This window comes from Myxocyprinus asiaticus, chromosome 42 (assembly GCF_019703515.2).
Source record: "Myxocyprinus asiaticus isolate MX2 ecotype Aquarium Trade chromosome 42, UBuf_Myxa_2, whole genome shotgun sequence".
In the NCBI taxonomy this organism is placed as follows: Eukaryota; Metazoa; Chordata; class Actinopteri; order Cypriniformes; family Catostomidae; genus Myxocyprinus; species Myxocyprinus asiaticus.
In genome coordinates this window covers 25,871,971-25,887,175 of record NC_059385.1, presented here as the reverse complement: position 1 = coordinate 25,887,175, position 15,205 = coordinate 25,871,971, and the positions used below count along the sequence as shown (strand labels likewise).

At 40.2% G+C, this 15,205-nt stretch overlaps 1 protein-coding gene across 3 annotated transcripts in view; it reads right to left on the bottom strand.

Annotated features, from left to right (window-relative positions):
- LOC127432489 (roquin-2-like) overlaps window positions 1–13,344 on the bottom strand; it is a 41,685-nt gene extending 28,341 nt beyond the window's left edge. For 2 of the 3 annotated variants that reach the window (XR_007895753.1, XM_051683614.1), the window contains exons 1-3: window positions 13,073–13,344; window positions 6,971–7,274; window positions 1,889–2,006 (exon numbers count right to left, since the gene is read on the bottom strand). Coding sequence is in view for 2 of the 3 variants with exons in the window: in XM_051683614.1 (XP_051539574.1) it covers window positions 1,889–2,006; window positions 6,971–7,201 (349 nt within the window). In the remaining variant the exon portion in view is untranslated. The remainder of the gene's footprint in view (window positions 1–1,888; window positions 2,007–6,970; window positions 7,275–13,072) is intronic. The other variant, XM_051683615.1, reaches the window with a different exon arrangement.
- Window positions 13,345–15,205: the final 1,861 nt, after the last annotated feature.

The following is a 15,205-nucleotide window of genomic DNA, read 5'->3' as shown; positions in this document are numbered from 1 at the left end:
TAGCCTTTAGCTTCTCACTAGTCTCCTGTGAAGAGAAACTTTTATTGTTACTTCAATAAAACACTCAATTAACTTTTTCACTCACAGCAGCTGGGAACATTATTGGCCTGAAGGTTCAGAGTTCATGAAGAACAAGCCTTTTATTGGTCTAAAAAGATCTGTTCTTGTGTTCAGTGGTTACAAAGGTGGTAAATGAGATTCAGTGAATAATAAGTATTTCCGGCAACTGAGGTGTGTAATAATGTAAGATTTAAAAATTAATTGGGTATGTTTTTAGTGTGCTGCTGGTCTTTTTTGCAGGTTTTATTCTGCACTATACCTTTGCTAAATGTCTGTGCATATTACAAATATTTAGGGCCCCTATTTTACGTCTTAAGTGCTGCACTATGTGATAAGTCATATGTACAAAGTCAGTGGGCATGGCCATGAAGTTTTGATATTTTCACGCAAGTATGCGTTGAGTCCAGGCGCAAGTGGGTTTTCGAAATAGCGCGTGCAAAGCGCTAATCGGCTGGGTCAAGAGCAAATTAATTTTGAGGTTCTTCTCCGGTTATTGTACCATCTGTGTTCTATTATATATTCCATTTTATGTCAAGCAACATCGATATTCAGAAAGACAGCCTATTAATAAGAATTTGGTAGTGTAAATGGGTTGTATGTAATGCATTACTAGAATAGTAATATGAACCATTTGTGTCTTATGTTCTTCCACACAATACTACATCCTTGCTGTGAACTCTCTCCCGCTTTGTCTCCCATCATTCCAGTGTTGTGGAGTTTAGCTGTGAAATACTACAGAGGATTTTTGTGTTTCCTCCTGCCTCCGAACCACGATACACGTGTTCTCTATTGGCCTGTCTCACCTGCGATCTTGACGGATGTTACGGGATGCTTGAAACATGCTTTGCTGCTCTGCCATTGTTCAAAGTTTTTAGTGCATATTTGTTATCTGTTTCGCTGTATAATGTTCTATGTTTTATTTCTGTACAGCGACCTTACGCTATACAAGGCGCTATACAAAATAAACGTATTATTATTATTAATCATATTGATCTACTGACACACAAATCATGACTAGTATTAAAAGTGATTGATAGCTCTTTGATATCATCTGATGGTGGAATCTCCAAACTGCAGATGCAGGAACTGATTTTAGATTTTGCACAATTAAATGTGATTCTCAAACGTCTAAGCCCAATGACCCATTTCTCAGGAAAATAGAAAATTGTGCTTTGTGCCACTGCATTATCATACACTACACCCACAATTTGCGTGCATACACCCACAGATAGCACAGACATTCACACCCATGGCCACTTGTGCTTTGCGCTGCTTCAAAAATTGTGCTTAGATATGAAGTAGCGCACAGATTTTGCACATAGTGCTGCGCCTAGCACAGTCCCGAAAATAGAGCCCATTTACTGTTTTCCAGCTCTGCTGAAAGAAGCACCTTAAAACAGTCTAAGCTAGTTTCCCTCCTTAAGAACACCATCTTGAACCAGCCTGGTCTTAGCTGGTTAAAATTGGTCTAGTTGGTCTCCCAGCTAGTTTAAGATAGACCAGCTTAAACTAGCTAAGGCCAGCCAACCAGCTTTTTTTTTTTTTTTTTTTTTTTTAGCATAGAGTGCATTTCATTGCATTTATTGCATATAAAATACCTGCATGCTACTCTTTTGTTTCAGAAATGTCCTTTGGGTTATAGTGTTTTTTTTTCTCCTACTGACGTAAAAATCTCCAACCACAGAGAAATCAAATGTGCACACACTGAACAACAGGAAAAGTGCTGTACTAACCTGAGCTCATTCAGCCACAAACCAGAACAATAATGCAGCAATCACGTGCAATCTTTTTGCGATGATCTACCTGTATAATGCACACACACACTTACCTTTTCCTCCGCTGATGTGTTTGAGATAGAGCGCCAGCTCCTCCACACACATTTGGCACACTTCATAATGTCTGGTGTCTTCAACACTTCCCACATTTACAATCTCACCCTCTGGCACCTGCAGATAAAATATATTGTCATCTATGAGACCATGACAACTGCACCAAAGACAAGCAATAATGGTCAAAAAACACATTGAGTTAAATGGCAAAACGATGCAGATTCATTGTTAAAAAATATCACCGCTGATGACAATATTTTTTAGTTATAGTTGAGTCAGGAGGTATGGAAAATTCTAATATTACATGGCAACCAAGAAAACAACACAAACCAAAACAATAAACATACAAATTCATTGGGGTTCAATATAAGACACTTTAAAATTCATAAATAAATTAAAGGTATATTAAGTAGCCTTATAATGATACCAATCACTGTGGATGCAACAGTAATCAACTGTTTTCGGAAACTGATGCTATTTTGTACAATTTTGAACATTTGCATAAACACTGAAACGTACAATATCAACATATTGACCAGTGTTGTGTGTAATCTTATCACAAGGTAATTCGATACTATAATCTAATTACTTTCTTTAATGAAACTACTTTTTAGTACAAAAAGTAGTTTAACACATTACATTTTAAATTCCTGTAATCAGAATATTTACTTTTAAATCACTGTAAGGGAGAAACTTGTGGTGCTGAGTTTATGACTTTTGAGTGACAATGAAAAAGGAGGAATGAGGCCGATGACAGTGGTGTCGTCTGCAAACTTCAGGAGCTTGACAGAGGGGTCCTTGGTGATGCAGTCATTGGTGTAGAGGGAGAAGAGTAGTGGGGAGAGCACACATCCATGGGGGGCACCAGTGCTGATTGCACAGGTGCTAGAAGTGAGTTTCCCCTGTCTCACAAGCTGCTGCCTGTCCGTCAGAAAGCTGGTAGATAGACATGGGAACAGAGAGTTGGTGTAATTTATTCTGGAGTATAGCTGGAATGATTGTGTTGAAAGCCGAACTGAAGTCCACAAAAAGGTCCCTGGTCTGTCCAGATGTTGCAGGATATGATGCAATACTATGTTGACTGCATCATCCACAGACCTGTTTGCTCGATAAGCAAATTGAAAGGGATCTAGAAAGGGCCCAGTGATGTTCTTCAGGTGGGTCAACACCAGTCTCTCAAATGATTTCATGACCACAGACATCAGGGCGACAGGTCTGTAGTCATTAAGTCCTGTGATTTTTGGTTTCTTTGGGACAGGAATAATGATTGAGCGTTTGAAGCAGCATGGGACTTCACACTGCTCCAGTGATCTATTGAAGATCTGTGTGAAGATGGGGCCAGCTGGTTAGCACAGGATCAAAGACACGCTGGTGAGACGCCATCTGGGCCTGAAGCCTTCCTCGTCTTTTGTTTCCGAAAGACGTGGCTCACATCATCTTCACAGATCTTAAGTGCAGGTTGAGTAGCAGGAGGTGTTGGTGTTTGTGTGAAGGTCAGAGTGGGTGTGGGGTGTGAGATTGGGCCTTTCAAATCTGCAGAAGAACACATTCAGGTCGTCAGCCAGTGTTTGTTCCCTACAGGGTTGGGGGTAGGAGTCCTGTAAATTATAAGTTGTTTCATGCCACTCCACACTGATGCAGGGTCGTTATCTGAAAGCTTGTTTTTCAGCTTCTCAGAGTATCTTCTTTTAGCCACTCTGAATGTCCCTGTTCAGTGTGTTCCTGGACTGATTGTACAAGACTTTATCCCCACCCCTGTAAGCATCCTCTTTGGCCTGACGAAGCTGCCTGAGCTCTGCTGTAAACCACGGTTTGTCATTGTTGAACTTTAAATAAGTCCTAGTAGGAATGCACATATCCTCACAGAAACTGATATATGATGTAACAGTATCTGTGAGCTCGTCCATGTCTGTGGCTGCAGCCTCAAAAACACTCCAATCCGTGCAATCGAAGCAGGCTTGTAGTTCCTGCTCTGCTTCATTGGTCCATCTCTTTACAGTCCTTACTACTGGCTTGGTTGATTTTAGTTTCTGCCTGTAGGTTGGAAGAAGATGAACCAGACAGTGATCAGAGAGTCCCAAAGCTGCTCTAGGGACAGAGCGATATGCATACTTTATTGTTGTGTAACAATGATCCAGTATGTTCCTGTCTCTGATGGCGCATGTGATGTGCTGTTTGTATTTGGGCAGTTCATGTGTGAGATTTTCTTTGTTAAAATCCCCAAGAATAATAATAACTGAGTCCCGGTATTGTTGTTCCATGTCTGTGACTTGATCAGCCAGCTGTTGCAGCGATGTGTTCAAACACGCAATTGGTGCCATATACACACTCACCAGAATAAACGGTGAGTAGAAAGGCTTACAGTTAATAAAGAGCGCTTCCAAAATAGGACAGTACATCCTCTTTAACGTTGTTAAATCTGTACACCAACTTTCATTGATATAAAAGCATGTTCCACCGCCTCTCGTTTTCCCCGTTAACTCCGCGATGCGATCCGCTCTGAACAGCTGGAAGCCCGGCAGATGTAACGCACTGTCCGGAATGGCTTCACTCAGCCAGGTTTCTTTGTTACACAAGGCAGCAGAGGTTGAAAAGTCCTTGTTTGTGTGTGTGAGGAGATGTAGTTTGTCCGTTTTGTTAGGAAGAGAGTGGAGATTCGCTAAGTGAATTCTCGGCAGCGCTATTCGAAATCCGTGCCAACGGAGTTTGACCAGCGCACCGGCTTGTCTCCTTCGCCTGCGTCTCTTGAACAGCAGAGCTGCGCCTCCAACTAAAATGTCTAGCAAAACGTCTGAATATTCGAAAACCAGGAAAAGATTGTCTGGTATATGCTGTCGAATGTTCAGCAGTTCGTCTCTGTTAAAACTGACTGGAAAAAGATCACTAAACACAGGACAAACAAACAAAAACAACAAAAGAACTGAGGAGCTCCACACCGAGGCAGCCATCCGCGGCGCCAGGTTAAACCCACGGATAGTAGTCAGATTTACCACCTCAACCTCTTAAAACCATGGAGGAAGGTGGTCCCCATGGCTTTGGCGATGGTGGTACCGGAGAGGGAGGAGCTCAGGCCGGAGGTGAACTTAAAAGCCAATCGCAGCACCCCAGTCACTTGCAGAGACCACCTCTCACCATTGCAAATCTTGGACATGGCCCAGTTGCAAAGAGAATTCTCGGACGTGTTCTCGCCCCTTCCTGGTCGTACAGACCTCATAAAACACCATATCGAAACAACTCCAGGGGTAGTGGTACGCAGTCGTCCATACCGATTACCCGAGCACAAAAAAAAAAAGTTTGAGAAGAATTAAAGTCCATGCTCGATATGGGGGTAATAGAAGAATCCCACAGTGACTGAGCCAGCCCGGTGGTGCTGGTTCCAAAGATCGATGGCTCGGTCCGGTTCTGTGTGGATTATAGAAAGGTCAATGTGGTGTCTAATTTTGACATGTATCCAATGCCTCGTACTGACGAACTGCTCGATCAGCTGGGCTTTTATTCCTTTTAAGGGGCGCAGATGGCTGTTGCAGACTTTCTCTCCAGAAATGGGGGTATGTGGTGGTGGGGGCATGGTTGAGCGCTGGCTTGTGAATGGAGAGCGAGATCAGGAAATGAGAATGGTAAGGATCATCACCTGGCAATGATTGTCTCTACCAGCTGTTTGTCATTGCAGTGAGAGTGGAGACAGGCTTTAAGAGCGAGCTGTAAGCCAGTGAGTGGAGAGAGAGTTACGAGACACATGCCGAAGAGACTGTACTGATCTGTGTCTGCTGAAAAGTGTGTTTTTCTGAGTGTGTCCACTGAAAAGCGTGAATTTTGAGTTTAAAATAAACATACCATTTGAGTTTAATTTGCCATCTCCCACTTCCTCCTTTCCCCTAACTGTGAACATTGTTACAATAGAGTATGCTGATCTTGTACATTTCCGTAACTATCCAAATGTACAAAAACCTTTACGTAACGTTAAGTACAAGTATCTAGGAATACTCATGAGATCACCCTGGTATTTGTCACCCATGATTTTTTTTTTTTTTTTGTTATTAAAATTTTTTATTGATTCATAAATTAACACAAGAAATACAACAACATATATATAATGAATCAAAAACTTTTAACATTAAACCCCCACTATATCCCCTCCCCCTACCAAACTCTCAACCCACCCTGACCCCCCCACGAACACCCCTGTGGTCAATAGAATATAGACACACACACACACAGAAAACTAAAACAACAACATAAAATAACAAACAATAATCAAGTATAATAATAATAAAATTAAAAATTAAAAATAAAAAACTCTAAATTACTCCCTCCACCGCCCCACCTCGAGATTCCCTCAAAAATTCTAAATAATTGCCCCATTTCTTATTGTAAGTTTCCCTAACCCCCATCCTAATACTCGACCCATCCTCGAAGGCAGCCACCCTCCCCATCTCCGCACACCACTCCGGGAACGAGGGTGCTCCATCCGACTTCCAACTCCTCAAAATAACCTGTCTACCAATCATCACACCGGTCAAAACCCAGTCCTTCATGTGCTTATCTACCAAATTCATGACCTCCCTATCTCCCAAAATACAGAGTCTGGGGCAGAATAAGACCTGAGTGCCCAACACATCACACACAAAACTTTGCACCTTCAGCCAAAATTCTTGGATCTTAAGGCACCCCCAAAAAACATGGATGGTTTGTCACCCATGATTAATTTTTTCCGCAACCCCGAGGGTCCAACAATAGAGAGGTTATGGACATACAGATAGTTGTGTTTGGCTGATCCACTGATTTCAACATGGGAGCCACCATGAGGTGGGACCACCCTTATGTAGAATAAAACACCTTTTTCTTGGCCACTGATTTGACTGAATGATGTTGTAAATATTCATCACTTTATGTTTGACAAATTGTTTGCTAATTTCTTTAGATGTAAAAGAAACTGTTTAAGACACTGCCAATAATACTTTAAATGGAACACCACTTAACTTAAATTTCAAAACACTCACATCCAAGAAAATTACTGGATGTCATTAGCTATTTAAAAACTCTACAGCTATCATATCAATCTTTCATCATGCCACACTCACCGGTGCCCCCACCAGCTGCAGGAGGGCACAGTTGACAGGCAGCACGTCAATGTCAGTGCTAATGGCTGTCTGGTCAAAGGGACAGGCCTTGCGGTGCAGTTTGAGCAGGCAGGTCTTGCAGATGGTGTGCGAGCAGCCCAGGCTGATGGGCTTGTGGCAGCTGGCATCAAACTCATTGTAGCAGATGGGGCAGGATAAAAACTCAGTCCATTGTGCTGCCTGCACCGGCATCCTGTGACCTCCAGGTGGAACTATCACACTCAGGTTGATTGCATGTTGCTAAACCTGAACACCTTAAGCACACCTAGAGGGGAGAAGAAGACAATGAGTGATGCTGTACAAGATCCTTTAAGTTCCTTTGAACTTAACTTAACTTTAGAAAATATCTATGAGCTATTGCTTCAAAGAACCTTGAAGAGCTTCAGTGTACCTCTGTTAATAAATGACAGACATAGCAATATACTGATCTGAAGAATCTGTAATGTAATTTATAGACTTTTCTAATCTACAAGGAACAAAATAGGCTGTGTCTCAAAATTCAAGTTTTGGAGCCTCATAAGCACATTTGAATCAACCATTTTTAGGCCATGGTAGAAGGGTATGAACATTCGAATCTGATATTTCTGATAATCACTGATGCGTTAAAAACATTCAAAATGAACATTTTGGGTGTCATAAGTGCATTTGAACGTTCAAATCAAACTTTTGAGCATTAGCACATTTGAACATTTGAACTGAGCATTTTGGGCATTATAAGAAAATTCAAACATTTTAATCTACTATTTTATCACCTACTATGCCCAAAGAATGCTTTCGAGGTAGGCTGCTTACTAGGTGTTAAGCCACAGCCATAGCAACTCAAACTTTGGTCTGCACCATTTGTGCTATGGACATGAATGATACCTCAAACTGTGCTGCTTTTTGAGAGGGGGTGTGCTTTCTAAGCGATCAATCTTTTCATTTTTGCCTGGCAGACAAAAGAAATGGGTGAAAAGATCCCAGACTTACATTGAAGGAGGGACACAAGACATATCTAGGGATCAGAATATCTATAAAGACATGGGATGTGCTGTTATGACTTTGGCCAGTAAGCAACCACCTGGCAACCACCAAGAATAACTTAGCAACCACAGAGGTGAAAAGAACTGAGCAACCATCCCGAACAATTTAGCAACTGTATAAAGACAAAGTAAAAACCACACCAGTCCGGAACACCTTCCCAACCAATTGGTAACACCCTAGCAACCACCATACAACTTTACTCTTTTCTTGTTCATTTGTACTTTCTCTCTCTCTCTCTCTCTTCCTCTCTCTCTGGTGCCATTTTGTGTTGTCATCACCCCTCAGCTCTAGGAATAAACTGTCTTTCATTCAGAGTCATTAATGTTCTTCATCTCCATTCACTCAACTCCTCCCTCTCTCTTTCTCCCTGTCTGTCTATGAAGCCCTCTCAGCCTGTCTGAAAGCGGTGAAGCAGTAAGAGTGATTTACAAACAGCCATCAATGGTGTTGGATTTAAACCCCACATTAAACACATTTCACAAAACCCCAGGAAAGAACATATAAAACAGACAGATGAAAAAATGAAAGCCAGTGGCTCATGGATTTTTTTTTTTTGTTCATAGCTCTAGTTGGTAAAATCAGCAAAAACATCAGGCTGGCCAGACCAGGAGACCACCTAAGACTAAAAAACTAGCTTACACTAGTTTATGATGATGTTCAGCTGGTCTCCAAAATCTTCCAGTCTGGCCACACTGGTCTTCAGCCAGTCTAGCTGGTCTCCAAACATGGCCAAGCTGGTATACAGCTGGTCTCCAAGGTCTTCCAGCTTGACCATGCTAGTTTAGAATGGTATTCAGCTTGTTTAGCTGGTTTCCAAGGTCTTCCAGCCTGTCCAAGCTGGTCTACAGCTGGTTTAACTAGTTAGACTAACCAGCTGACAAGTGCTCAAATCCCCTAAAACCAGTAAAAATATCAGCCTGGCCAGTCTGGGAAACCAGCAAACCAACTTTTTAAGTTGGCTGGTTTAAGCTGGTGTTCAGCTGGTTTAGATGGTCTCCAAGGTGTCCCAGCCTGGCCAAGTTGGTCTTCAGCCATTCTAGCTGGTCTTCCAGCTTGGCAAAGCTGGTTTAAGATGATTATCAGCTTGTTTAGATGTTTTCCCAGGTCTCCCAGCCTGGCCAAGTTGGTCTTCGGCTGGTTGGCCAGCTGGTCTCCAAGACTGACTAGCTGACAAGTACCCCAAACCTCCCTAAAACCAGCATACAGACATACTGGGAGATCAGCTGAACAGTAAACCAGTTCAGGCTGATTTAAGCTGTTTTTTTTTTAGGAGGGTGGACACTGCAAAGAGCTTCAGCTGTCATTTAACTGCTGTTAGCACGTGTTGGCCGAACCCCTGATGTCTGTTCCTCTTGGAAAAGCCTTGGTGACACTTCATGCTCTCTCAAAATTACCATGTAATGCGAAGTTATGTAAGAGCCCCCACTGCTGTTGAGAATCAATCATTTGTCTGACAGAGAGAGACTCAAAGTCTGTGGCCATGTGGGCACACTGCTCAACACACACTGCACGGTTCAATATCACACAAAAGAACGTCTCCTTAATAGAGCTTAGCTGTTTGGAAAAAAGTAAACTATCTCAATGATGTTTATTTGCATTTCTTATTTGGACTTATAAATGTAATAAGACAGTAACAAGAACATGAAAGTATTTTTTGCATAATTCATTTTGAAGAAGCCTTATGTAGCCTACCCTTAAAACTGAGCAGTGCACATCATTTAATGTTCATATTAATGTTCATAAGTGTAAGGACACATTACACAAGGCTGAAGACAAAAAAAACAAAAAACAGAAAAAATATGTAACATCAAAGATAAGTTCAGAAACAGGAAATAACTGTTCTGTCTTGTGATGCAGGACTTCAGAAAATAGAAAATCTGCCGTCAAAAAGGAAAACATTTGTAACTATTTAAACAAATGTATTCAAGCAAGACACTATTTTTACTGTTTACTGTAAAACACGTGTCATAGGTGACATGCCAAAAGTTCACATGTTCCGTAATGTAAAACTGCAGACTGTAGAACTCAATAACTGTTAAATGTTGTCTAAATATTTCATTAGTATTTAACGCTTCTTTAAGATTTCACCCACATCTCAACAAAGAAAATCAATGGAATGCTCGAGCCAGTAACATGACACAAAATGGTTGCTTTCATCAAGAACATGTGCACCTGGCATGGCAAATAGGTGCCACTGCATGGGGGAGGGGGGGTGCAAGTGTGTGCAGGATTTTTAGGAATAGGGGGGTTCTAATTTTGACTGGTATTGGCTCTTTAAGCACATTTCCACAGGACTGCAACCCTTGTGTTGGAACATCCTGTCCTTGTCATCCCCAACATCTCCTATATCTTCTCTCTTCCACACACACACACACACACACACAGTTTTTTCCCCAACAACAGCCAAACATTCTAATGGACAGGGCCGGTCAACCCATTAGGCGACATAGGCGAGCGCCTAGGGTGGATTTGCTTTGGGGGCACCGATCTAGGGTGACTTTCATGCAATACTTGCCAAATAGTGAGCAATTTTAACTTTAACATGTTACAAATGCTTTATTAATACTTATTCATCCTTATATTAATTAAAAAAAATATGAAATGCCTTAATTCATGATTTAAGTCACAATGTAGCAAAATAGACTATTATGGTGAGATTTAAAAGAGGGAATATGCCATTTTGCTACAAACCACTTTGTGTTTTTATGAATTACTGCAATGTCTTGACTCTTGTCACTTTCCTTGTCACGTTAATGTCAAAAGAATGGTTTTACCTAGTCCTACCTAAAGTCCTCTGCAAAAACACTTTTCAGGTCTTCATGTTCATTCACAGCATCAGCATATATCAAATAATTAAACCTGATATCCATTAAACCACACTAAATGTTTATGTGTTTATGAAGATGTGTTGTTAAGCATTTATAATATATGAGATAAAATGGCTCACTACTTGGCAGGTATTGCATAAAAGTTACTCTTGTTATGCATGTTGTTATAATCACATTTCAATGATTTAAAAAAGCATTTGTAAATGAATTATTAGTCATTAATGGACACCTTTAGATTCCCTTTACAAAGGGTACATTAAAGTGCTACCAAAATTTCATATGGATCACTCTGATCATAAACAACTTAGTGAGAGTTCTCCATTGTAACTAGTGCATATACATTCAAGAGAGCGCAACTGTTTAAAGGAATAGTTCACCCAAATGAAAATTCTTTCATCATTTACTCACCTTCATGTCATCCCAGATGTGTATGACTTCCTTTCTTCTGCAGAACGCAAACAAAGATTTTTAGAAGAATATCTCAGCTCTGTAGGTACATACAATGCACGTGAATGGTGGCCAAAACTTTAAAGCTACAAAAAGCACATAAAGGCAGCATAAAAGTAATCAATCAGGCTCCAGTGGTTATATCCATATCTTCACAAGCAATATAGTAGGTGTGGGTGAGAAACAGATAAATACTGAAGTCCTTTTGTACTATAAATCTCCACCTTTGACCAGCCCCGACCAGTATATGGCGATATACAGAAAGAATGCCAAATGCCAAAATAAGTGAATGTGACAGTGAAAGTGGAGATTTATAATAAAACAGGAATTAAATATTGATGTGTTTCTCACCCACACCTATCATATCACTTCTGAAGTCATGGATTTAACCACTGGAGTACCTGGATTACTTTTATGCTGCCTTTATAAGTTGTTTGGAGCTTTAAAGTTTTGGCCACCATTCACTTGTATTGTATGGACCTACAGAGCTGAGATATTCTTCTAAAAAAACTTTGTTGTGTTCTGCAGAAGAAAGAAAGTCACACACTTCTAGGATGGCAGGAGGGTGAGTAAATGAAAGAATTTTTGGGTGAACTATCCTTCTAACATTTCTGCTACACTTGTGCATTACAGATGAGATGAGACTAAACAATGAGTAATAAGAGCATTACATGGTGTCTGTATACTGTAAAGTGACAATGTGTTAATTCAAGGAATGATTTCTACATGAACCGACCCTTAAAACTACTTCAGTTGGTGTAACCAAATGTATTCAGGTTTATTAGTAATATTAAACCACTTCTTTGATTTGAATTGAACCAGTTAATTAAGATGTTACATCACATGGACCACAGGCTTACTGACAAATCATTTAGGTGTATCACCTCCAAAATGCATGGGAAACTTTGGACTGGTAGGGTCAAAATATTGATTTATAAATTACACCAAATTATGACCATTTTTTTTTCTTTTTTTAAATGATTAATTCGTTCAAATAAATGATTACAGTCTTGGTGGCCAACGTGCTTCCTGCTAGGTACAGTACAAATTATAATGAAACTGAAACTGTGAAATTGCATGTGTGAAACTACTGTGTTGACTAAGCTATTAATTACTTGGTCTTCACATTGTAAAGCACTGTCAGTCGTTATTAGTGTCCAGTCCACTAGAAATTAATTATCATTACACTTTGGGTGGATCATATGAATTAAAACACACACACACACACACACACACACACACACACACACACACACACACACACATCAGTTGTACACGGAAGTGTTTGAGCGCGAATTGCACTTGATGGTGTTGTGCAACTTTACCGATCTGCGCACCTATCTAAACTTATTCTAGTGCAGATAAACTTTATGTTATTACACATAAAACGACTGGATCGATGGCAGGTTCGCAAAGTCAGGAAAATATATATTTTCCGTCAAGAAATGTAATAAATATTTTAATAGAGGCTGACGTAGCCTAACATCTAAAATAATATGCAGAATGTTTTATATGGTTCCACGTGCAAAAGCCAACGCGAAAATGATCGCTCATATAGTAACTACAGCTGTGCATCGCGCCACATGCTGTTGCTCATTCATCACTGTCCACTGGTTGATGAAAAAAGTTTGGAAAATATTTTGTATATATTACAGAAATTATCTATAATAATTTCGCGCGCATATTGAAAGCAGCGCGCGCTGCACCTGCAGCGTTACTCGGTAATACTCAGCAATGCTGTCAAAGTCGCGCTACTCGCACTTACCTTAGGCGATACATAGTATCATCATAACCGTCCATAGTTTATGTGCACTTCGTCATGAACACGGAATTCTTCATCGCGTTTCAGTTATTCGCAAAACAGGCGAACTTGTTTTTACCGTTTATGCCGCCTTTTTGTTTCGTCCAGACATCACACATAATCACGTATGTAATTTCCCGACATTTGGGAGAGCATTCCCTGTCAGCGCGGCATGTTCAGTGCGAGCAGGTACACTCCCATCATGTACTGTCAGCGAAGTTACGAATCCTACTATTGAGAAGTCTCGTTTATTAATATTCACGAGCAAAGCCTGAGCCATTTGAATCTGAAAACATGACGTCTGTGTTCTCTAATCTATATTCATGAGCCTAGCCCTCTCCATTGGAAGATAACCTGCAACGTTCTCATTACCTAATTAATATACATAATCCAAGCCTTCGCCTTAGTAAGATTTACGATTATGAATTAAAACCGATATCACTCCGCCGGGGAATCACGTAGTCTGAATTGAGCTGTGGCTGTGTTTGTTTGCATTTAAAATGACTCGGATAGATACTAATACAGTGACGTTTTTCAACACAATAAGGTATAGGTTGTTGTTGTAGATTATTGTGCATGGTACTATTTTCATAAAGGGGGCAAGGATAAAGATGTAAAGGGGCAAAGCCGGAACAAGCCGCTTTTAGAGGCGTAGTCTGCATGTGTTTTAAAGAGACAGAGATGCTTTAGGCCAGTGGTTCTCAACTGGTTTTGCTTCAGGACCAGATTTTACACTGGAAATTAAGTGGTGACCAACCATAGTAAAAACGTAACCTGTATTTAATGTATCCTGGGTCGCATTTCCTTTTATCTGGCATCAAGTGACATTATTGTTGCTGTTGATGTCAACAACAAAGGCTACAGGAAGTTTTCTCTCCCCCCTTTTAAAAATTCAAGAGCATATTTATTTATATGAGCCCATTATTATCCCATGTGTTTCGTAATTTCAAACACCATTCAAACAGAACATAGCCTACATATTACACAGGAGGAAAAGCTCCTTATTACCATGGTTAGGTCAATGTAGCTAGTCTTAAATAATAGTAATAATAATAATAATAATATATTATAGTATTTATTTCTTTTAAATTCTAGCCTAAACACATTCTGAAACTAACCACAACTGCCACTGTTGATATAAAATGACGTCTAATAGATTCTACCTATAGATTATTTAATACGAAACTATAACGTTCTTCAGTGGTAGAACTATGGCATTGTTCTTTCCCTGCTGTCCGCGACCCAGTCCGAATAGGCCTGTGACCCACCAGTTGAGAAACACTGCTTTAGGCAAAGTGTATGAGATGCTGCCTCACTTTGATCATGCACTTCATTAAGGCTCTTGGTGCAGTAAGAAAGATAGGAATTATGTAATGATTAGTAAATATAAAGGTCTGCTTAAAATGGTCCAAAAAGTTTAATTTGCCTTCATGACACGCAACAAAGAACATTCTCATGGGAATCTATTGTATATTGTAAGCATATCCTGTAATTCAGTGCATGTGCACACACAAGCACACTCTTTCTGTTCCTCCTCAAAGTTAAAGGGATAGTTCACCCAAAAATGAACATCCTCTCATCATTTATTCACCCTCATCCCATCACAGATGTGTATGACTTTCTTTCTTCTGCTGAACACAGAATATCTCAACTCTGTAGGTCCATTAAATGCAAGTGAATGGTGCCCAGAACTTTGAAGTTCCAAAATGCACAACAAGGCAAATAAAATAAACGTATGTAATCCATAAGACTCCAGTGGTTTAATCCATGTCTTCAGAAGTGATATGATAGGTGTGGGTGAGAAACAGATCAGTATTTAAGTTTTTTTTTTCGCCACCTACTGGGAAGGGAGGAGACCCTATGCACAAAGAATGTGAATCGCCCTAAAAAAAGGAAGAAGAATGTGAAAGTGGAAATTTATAGTTAAAGGATAGTAAATATTGATCTTTTTCTCACCCACACTTATCATATTACTTCTGGTGATATGGATTTAACCACTTGAGTGGTATGGGTTACTTTTATGCTGCCTTTATTTGCTTTTAGAGCTTCAGCATTTTGGTACCCATTCCCTACAGAGCTGAAACATTCCTCTAAAAA